The 9,301-nt window shown below is 37.3% G+C and overlaps 1 protein-coding gene across 4 annotated transcripts; it reads left to right on the forward strand.

Annotated features, from left to right (window-relative positions):
• Positions 1-5,631: 5,631 nt before the first annotated feature.
• On the forward strand, positions 5,632-8,883 carry LOC120088369 (uncharacterized). Of its 4 annotated transcripts, none has more exons than XM_039045599.2 (4): positions 5,632-5,934; positions 6,205-7,022; positions 7,167-7,244; positions 7,422-8,880. In XM_039045599.2, the coding sequence occupies exons 2-4, from the start codon at positions 6,387-6,389 to the stop codon at positions 8,604-8,606; spliced, it is 1,899 nt and encodes a 632-aa protein (XP_038901527.1). In that variant the 5' UTR covers positions 5,632-5,934; positions 6,205-6,386; the 3' UTR covers positions 8,607-8,880. The 4 variants fall into 4 exon arrangements, with proteins under 4 accessions (XP_038901527.1, XP_090162293.1, XP_090162292.1 ...); XM_090306167.1 differs by having other exon boundaries at positions 5,652-5,934; positions 6,491-7,022; positions 7,422-8,883; XM_090306166.1 differs by having other exon boundaries at positions 5,652-5,934; positions 6,177-7,022; positions 7,422-8,825.
• The last annotated feature ends 418 nt before the right edge of the window (positions 8,884-9,301 follow it).

Genomic DNA, 9,301 nt, shown 5'->3' on the forward strand with positions numbered 1-9,301 from the left:
AAAATTGGTGAATCCCGAAGGAAACACAAACTGGTGAATCCCAAAGGAAACACAAAACTGGTGAATCCCAAAGGAAACACAAACTGGTGAATCCCGAAGGAAACACAAACTGGTGAGCATCTAACTAATCAGTGAGGACATTCACGCAGTCTCAACATTTAAAAATCAACACCGTACGAATCTATGACCTACATGTAATCCTCGATACCATGGCTCTACCACATACACATAATCCTCAACAACATATTCTACAACATTCATGTATACCTTAACATCATAGTTCCACAACATACAAGTATGCCTCAACATCAGCAAATCAAATACCAACATATGGAAACACATACCACCTCATACTAACAATCAAGTGCCTAGGTGTATATGTAAACAAATCAGAACTCGTGCCAGAACATACTTTGATTCAGGTTATACTATCAATCAACATGCTAACATTTACCATAACATACACCCATCATGCTAGTATACAACTAAAGCCTGGCCCGTGGGCAGTTCCAATGGTAAGATTACTTACCCAAAATTATGTCTAAGCGACGAGCAAAATAATCTTCCTCTTAGCTTAGATGAATCTTGAATTAGGACCAAAGTGTGTTGGTCCGAACGCACCCCATGCTACAAAATCAATACAACCCAACAACTCTAGTCACAAATCCAACTTGAACATAATTTGAATCCAAAATTAATAACTTAATTTTTCACAAGTACTCTTAACCCAAAAGACAACCAACCGAACTACTTACCCAAAAACTTACCAAATTTGAACAATTTCTATCGGAAATAGTCTCAAACTCCAAAGCAATGTCTCAAAATCTCCAATCCTTGAATCTATAGTCCAAACATAAAGAGATTAACAATTTTAACCCGAAACCAAATGAGATAATCAAACCCCTCAAAGAAAAAGCCAAAACTCAACTCTTACCCAAATTATTCAAGAATCCAACGAGACCCAAATGACAGCGGCAGCGACGGTCGTGATCAAAAGAAAAAAAAACACGGCACAACTGGACGGATGAAACAGTGCAGATGCAGGCGGTACCTTGGCTACAACAGTGGTGAAACAGTGACAAGGCTGGAGTCGACAGTTGTAGCAGCAGCTACATTTCGATCGGTTGCTAGGCGAGCGTGGAGAGGCGGCCGAAAGCTAAAGTTAGAAACGACGACTGAAGCGCAGATCTGGTTTTGGCAAGGGTGGCGCGCTGCTGAAGGGAAAGGACGATTGAGTGGGTTTCGGTTGGGCAAAATGGCGAGGGGCTGAACTTCTGCGGCGACGTGACGAGAGTGGGCTGGGTCGGCTGAAGAGACGAGGCGGTTGGCTCGCGGAGGACGAGCGACGAAGAGTGGTGGTTGGGCGATGGCTCGAATCGGGGAAGAGGACTTAGGGCTACTGCACGTAAAAGGAGATGGGAAGGGAAAGGGAAAGAAAAAGAAAAAGAAAAGAAAAAAATTGAATAAAATAAAATAAATAGTAGATTTTATTTTATTTTATTCTTTTCTTAATCCACATTATTTCTTTAAAATCTCTCTCTTTCCAAAATGGAATTAATTTCTGCCATCAATTTCCAACATCAATAATTAAATTCCCGCAATTACACTTAAAGTCCAAAATTCCAAAAATGGCCTCCAACTAATAACAATTACTGAAATTCCAAATAATAAAGTTACTGAAATTACATTATTACTAAAAAATGTGCGGGATGTTACATATGTACACTCCAATTCACTTTAGGACAAGTGGGACATTGTTGGAGTTGATGCCCTAAAGTCTCGTGTCCGTAGCTTGTAAACAGTTTGTATGAACGCTTGTGTTGTATAATATATGGTATTTACTTCACATCTGGTATTTTGCTCAGTTTCTTGTTTTATTTGCTTTACCACAAACCAATAAACATAAAATTTCTGGTTATCTGTATGTGACTCAAGCATGTATGTGGTGATATACAAGTAGATCATGTCTTGAGTGATAACCAAAATGGTCTATAGTATATGGATATAGGAGGGAAACCTTATCATGGTAACGCTATGGATGCAACCCACTTTGTGGAATGGTCACAAGTGTTGTAACTTGTCATAGATGGTCTGATTCTGATCATTCGTGTTGGGGACATGCGAGTGGAGGCATCCTATACAAAGAGTTTGTATAAGACCTGACCACGAAATGTTAACGTCTCGTTATATAACACCGTTCATGATAAAGACTTCACTTCACTAGGATGACCATAGGTAACATGACCTCAATCCTGAGTGAGTTGGGAACTCCTGCCATTGAGGGCGGTCTTTTGATTTGTAAGGGTGAGAGTGGCTAGGTTGTCGATTCAAATCTACCATTTTGGGGATTCGTTTGATTTGGGAGCTGAGAACTCAGCTACACAAGATGGAATTCACTCCTTCCCCGAGGCAGGGCTGATTCTAAGGCTGATTCTGGGGTTTAAACGATGTGGAACCACACACCTTCTCTTGGCCCGAGAGGTGTTATATAGTTGGACTATGTTGTATTGTTCATTAAAGAAATCAGTGGTACTTAAGAAGTGGAATGTAACTATAGGGGCAAAATGGTAATTGGCCCAGCTGTACTTTCGAGCATCTGTGAAGGGTCATCGTACTCATGATTTGTTATATCCGATGGATACAAAAATATATTTGTGGTAAGAAGAGTTCAATTGTGGAATGTCTGGCAGTTAATAGCTGGTGGATCTCATGGCTAAAAAGTTTAGTAAACTATTCACGGACCATTAGAACTTCGAGCCACAGGTCCATTAGGTCCTCTAGGTAGCTTGGATAAAGTCGAGAATCAGTGTTTGGGTTAATTTTGAATATTCAAATTTACAAGAGGGAATTCGATTGTATATGATATAATTGGACTGGTTAATTATATATGATATAATTGGCTAAATGTATGAGATACATTATTTTGGAGGAAATTAGATATAAATATGATTTATATCATGTAGAGGAGAAAATACTATAGTAGATATGTGATATCAAACTATAGGATAAAAATATAATATGATTATATTTATTATTAATTAATTGGTTATTTCTATGATAATTAAGCCAATTTTTTACGTTCGGACATGCGTTAGTGAGAACTGCGTCGGTTATTGTAACTGATGAATAAAATGAAATTTGTTTCATTTTTTGAATCGTTCGTCAGTCATCCGAAAACTGATAGAAGCGTGCATTGGTGAAATCGTAATCGATCGCTTACAAATCGAGAGCCTATATGATAGTTGCTCTACGTCTAAACGATCGTCTACCTCACGACTAAACGATCACACACTAGTTCCTACATGATCGGATAGCTTCCTTAAACGATCGTATTGTGTGTTGAGTTTGCTAAACAATCGTATACCGTTTCCTAAACGATTGTTCAGTAAAACCTACACGATCGTGTAGCTTTTCCTTAACGATAAGCACCTTGCTATATGATAGCATCTTTTCCTTCTCACTTGCTTATCGCCTACACGATTTGTTTGTCCTCTTTCCTCTACCAAATTCACCAAAGACCACGCTTTGGGTTCTCACTCCGAGAATACCTGGCGCTTTTTTCTGGTGGTGTCGTCCCCATGGCGTTTATGTTCGTGCGGTTGTTCGTGCTGCTATAGTTGATGCTTCTGCTGGGCATTGGTTAATCGGGTAGAGGTTTCCACTGCGTAGAGTTCCGAAGTTTGAAGACTGTCAACTGGTATGGCAACTCTTTCCCTCGTTTATTTCTTATTCAAAGCATGACAATAATCACTGTATGTTTGTATAACTGTGCGTTTGAATGTATATTGTGTTTTTCGGTCACGGTGAGATCAGAGCGATCCGAACGTGCTCATAGAACTCTTCAATAAGAGATCCTTCAAAAATACCATCAAGTATGCCAAAACTCAGAAAAACCATATCAGTTCATCATTTTCATACAACTTATGAAAAACACCCACAAAACCAAAATTAAACCGAATTGAATGCTTAAATGATGCTCTGATACCAATTATTGGACTATAGAAACAAGTAGCAGAAGAAAAACATGATCGTTAAGCATTCTAATTCATTAATTTTTGCTTCAAATTTAGCATGCTCATAAACTAAAAAGAGAGTTTCAACACTAACCTTTAAAGTACCTCTTGAATCACGATCTCCAGCTGCAATCTTCTTTTCTTTTGGTTGTGAACCACTACAAGGTCTTCCCTACTATTCTTTTGGAGCCTTAGATTGAGTTGTGAAACTCAAAACAAGCTTGAATTAGGAAAATTGGAGGTGAAGAACTGGTTTTTCAACAGTGTGAAGAACACTTCTTCAAACACTTTTTTTAAGCAAAATTTAACTACTTGCATGCTCGATTTCCACTCAAAACTGAAGTTTATATCGCATGACTTTCAAGCAATAAACTTTATGCATGAATTCCAACTCAAGCTTGACAATTTCAACTGTCAAATTAGTAGAACCATGAATGAGCTACTAGGTTGAAGAAGTGGAAAAATCCCTATTTGAGATTTTCTCATTTTCGTCATTTTCCATTTAATTTTGAAACTATTTACAAAATTAAATTTCTATTTCTATTTTTAATCTTAAAATTAAAACTGAAATTTTATTAATTTTACAAAAATTAATATAAAATTAATAATAGTTAATGAAACAATTTAATTAATTTTAATTAATTTAATATCAAATATTAAATTAATTAAACACTAATTCCGCCACCATGAATCCATTCATGGATTTAATATTTAAATCATATTTAAATATTAACCAATTCTCCAACTTCATTTAATTCCAAAATCAACAAAATCGTCCTAAATCCATTTTTCATTGAAGGTAAGTTTTACAGTAAATCAAGAATAAAAATATGCATTTACATAAATTATAGCATGTTTTAATAAATGAAAACTTAGGGTTTTAGAAACTCTTACCTTTGAAGATTATTCTTCAAGAATCTATCAAACAAATCACGAATGGATCTCCTTCTCCCAAAGGGATACCACCAAACGGAGCCTCTGTATTATCAACTTTGGAGGTTCTATCCATTTATACCCCAAAGTAATAGTTGTATCATTTTAAACCTTTAATTTTCATAAGTTTATCAATTAAAACCTTGAACTTCACAAGTGTATTAATTTAAACCCTCAATTATGTTTTATTTGGAAAAATATCGTGACAAACTTGTAACTTTATCAATTAAACCTCTAAACTTACATAAGAGAACTCACAAAGAAGATTTACTTAGAAATTGTCCATTCAAATTACATTTGTCTAGACATGTATAAAAATTTATGCATTAACGATTTTTAAGTATAATCATAATAAGGTTCTAAATCAATTCACTTATAATAATTTATAAGTTCAATTGAAAAAATTAAATATTTTGCATGATATTTTTCAAATTAAATCTAAAAAACGATATAAATTGATACACTTATGAAAGTTCATGATCTAAATTTATATATTTATGGTCTAAATTTATATATTATGAAAATTTAGAGTTTAAATTAATACAATAAAATTTTAAAATTTACTTTAAATTGATGTAATTATTAGTTTATGGTTTAGATTGATACAATTAGGAAAAAAAAATTCTTAAACTATCTAGCATCTACATGACCTAATAAATTAGCACGGTTTTTCGCATATAAAAGAAGAAAAAGGAAAAAATCAGCACACTTTATAAAATAAAATAAAAATAAAAAAGAGGAGGAAACCCTAAAAACAACTATTTCCCTCTTCACTCTCACAGTCTTACGTGGTCCACGCCTCTTTCTTCTTCCTCTTCTCGCCATCACCTCCTCTGTTTCTGCAGCTCAGTGGCGCCGCCGGCTCTCTCCCGCTCAGAGCTCCCGCCCTTGTCGTCTTTCTTCCACTCGTGCCGCTGCCGCCGTCTTCTTTCTTTCGCTCGTGCGGCTGTAACCTTCCTTGTTGTTGCTCTGTTGTTGTCCGTCACTGGTATTCTCCCAATCTCCGTCTCCATCTCCGTCTTCCTTTCTCACTTGAAGAACATAAATTACCCAATATAATAACTTATCATACTTTGAATTTACTGGAAATCATGCTTTGTATTTTGAGATAATATTTTGCGTAAAATAGACATATTTTAACAAAGTTGAGATTCTCCGTTTTAGCTGCATTTATATATAGTATACATAGATATAGATATAGATGTTTACCCTTGTTCCCTCTCAATCAAGTCTCAATTTTGGAGCTCTCCAATGGTAGAGTTTGCTCCCAACTCCAACACTGCGTCTGCCCCTGACGGCCTTCTTCACGCTTCTTCTAAGCTCAAGAACTCGGAGCCACTTGACTCTTTTGACTCCAAAGCCGTTGATTACTCATTCGCGGATTCCTTCCTCGATTTCGATTCTTTAAAAGACTGGATTGACGAATTAACATCCCCTAATATGGTTGATGCACAAACGCTTCTTCCTGAAGCAGATGCCCATTTGAATCAATCCGTGGAAAAGCCTGTTCCCATTATCGATGGAGTTCAATCTAATGTTGTCAGGTCTGAAGACTTTAAACCAGAAGTGCAGGCGAGTGGTGAGGCTTGTGGTAGTAAGTCTGCAAATTTGAATTCCATCATTGAAGAAGGGATGTCAAAGGTTAGCTTGGTTCTTGATGGCGGGTGCATTGCAAACGTTAAGTTGGAGTCTCAGGAGGATGAAGGTGAAAGTGATGTGGAGTCCGAGAGCACAAGTTCAACTTCAACATCTAGTAGTAGTAGCTCTGGGAGAAGCAGCGATAATGAAATAGACGAGGAGGAAGAAAATTCATCATCTTCTAGTAGCGGTGACAGCAATTGCGATGATGAAGAAGAGGAGTACATGGTAAAAGCAGAGGGACAGAGAGAAATCGGTGAACTCGAAGAAGGTGAGATAAGAGACATTGCCGATGAAGATGAAGAAGCTTCTGCAGATGACATGGTTGCGTGGGATGATGATGCTGAAGATGTTGATGATGATGGTGAAAACCTCGACGGAGAAGATGAAGAGGCTGGGGTTGAAGGAGGGCCAATTAGGTCTAAAAATGAGCTTAAGGTTCGTTTTCTTTTTTCATCCCGATGCTTGCTACTTTTGCATTTTGTATATGATTAAATATGGAGACTGTGTTGGATGCCCATGGTTGATGTTGCAGTTGATTAATATTCAGTGTTGGTGAATTACTTCTTGACTTGGTCGCAGGTTCTTCCTCCAGTTCCTCAAGTGCATGCGACACTACAGCCGCACCACCAAATGCTTCCTGTTGGAGTTGTTTTGTCAGTAAGTATCTCGATTTTTAAAAGAATTAAGTACTCCAATTATTTCTTTGTTTCCCCGTTACATGGTTTTCATTGTTTATTCAACTAAATGATCTTTAAGAGGCCAGCCCTTTCGAGTATTGATGTTATGCAATTTACTCAAGTTGCTATTAATTTGATGTTCTGTACTAATTTTCAGATAATAGGCAATCAAGTCATTGTAGAGGGTGGTGAGAAGCACAATCCTCTTAACGAAGGCTCTATCCTCTGGATAACTGAAGCTAGATCCCCATTGGGGTTGGTAGATGAGATCTTTGGGCCGGTTAAAAATCCTTATTATTCTATTAGGTACAATTCTGAAAGTGAAGTTCCTCTTGGAATTAGTGGTGGCACTCACGTCTCCTCCGTTCTTGAGTTTGCCGATTATGTGCTAAATAACAAAGACCTGTACAAGAAGGGGTATGATGCATCTGGAGTGAATGATGAAGAGGTGTCAGATGATGGTGAGTTCTCAGATGATGAGAAAGAGCTTGAGTTCAAGAAAATGCAAAAGTTGGCTAAGAGGGCTATGAATGACAACCAACAGATTAATGGGAACAGAAATAATGTTCGGAAGAAGAAAAACAATGCTAAAGCCAGAAAATTTGGTCAGTGTACATTTGAGACTGCAAATGTACCTGATGGCCAGCGCACACCCGAGCAAGCTACAATATCTGAAGGCTGGAAATTCGATCAGCCAACACCACAGCAAGGAAAGATGGATATGGTTCAGCCATCCCCCAATCAGAACCAGCAAACTGGCCCTTCTTTGGCCCCAGTTGTATATCACGGTGGTTGTCCAAACCCTTCAGCAGCACGTCCATGTTTTATCAATGGAACTGGCATTATGCCATCTTTTCAACCATCGTACAACCCCTACTTTACGCCAGCAATGAATGGAATTAGGCCAGCAGAAATGCCATTTCAGTTTCAGCAGCAGCAGAATCCGTTCTTTCCCAACAGTCTTCTTCCAATGAATGGCATGCCGTGGCAATTACAGAATCCTGTGCAGCAAGTGCCTCAAATGGCCATGGCAAATACATTTGCTGGAGCAGCGTATCCTCCGGGATTCGTAGGTCCATCAACCGCCCTACCTAATCCCTTGACAAGCGTAGGGCCACAAGGAATCCAATCCGGTGGACTACAGTTTGGACAGAATCAAAACAACTTGCAGCCTGCAACACAACAATTCAATCTCTCAAACATGAACCCACCAGTTACATTTCCAGGAAACATCGCACCACAACAGTTTAACCAAAATTCATTTTCAAACCAGGGAAGGAAATTCTATGGTCGTGGTAGATCTCATTTTAGAGGTAGAAGAGGTGGGCGACAAAGTAGATGAGTCTCTTTACTTGTTTCAGCTTCATGCTTAGGGATATAGGTTGTTTGCAATTACTACATTTTGAAAAAAATCTGTCATGTACTTGCAACCATTTGAGGAGTTAGTTTCTTTTTAATTGCTTGGTGGCTCAATATCTGTATGTTACTGAATCAAATATGACGCTTTTTCATTGATACTGCAAAAAATTAAAGAAAGGCTCTTGCTGAAAAGTGAAAATTACGTAGTTGCGCGAATGATTGTAATGAAAATTTCAAAATGGAAAAACTCGAAGAAACAGGTGGAGATGTATCTACAACGTCAAAGCTTGAACTAAAACCACAAAAGATCATATTCTCATTGAAATTACACTTTTCACAATGTTAATCACTACGAGAAATAACCCTTTTCATAGTATTTTATACAAATAGCTACGAAAAGGGAAAAAAAACCTTAGGGAAAAAAAAATAAGGTTTTGTTTAAAAAAGAATATTGGTTTCAACTTGTTCGACATTCTACGAATTTTTTAGATTGTTGATATGGATGTAAATCAACCAACTATTTTGCTGATTTGGATATAAATATGGAAGAAGAAAGAACTTAAGCATTTAAAAGCCATTTTTTTGTGACATTTGTTTATACTCTTAAATGGAGGAACTGCTACAGAAAGAAACTCTTAATAGAGGGATATTATTATGATATCAGGTTTGCTGGTGTCA

The sequence above is a fragment of the Benincasa hispida genome, chromosome 10 (genome assembly GCF_027475165.1).
Source record: "Benincasa hispida cultivar pf3 chromosome 10, pf3_genome.v1.1, whole genome shotgun sequence".
NCBI lineage: Eukaryota > Viridiplantae > Streptophyta > Magnoliopsida > Cucurbitales > Cucurbitaceae > Benincasa > Benincasa hispida.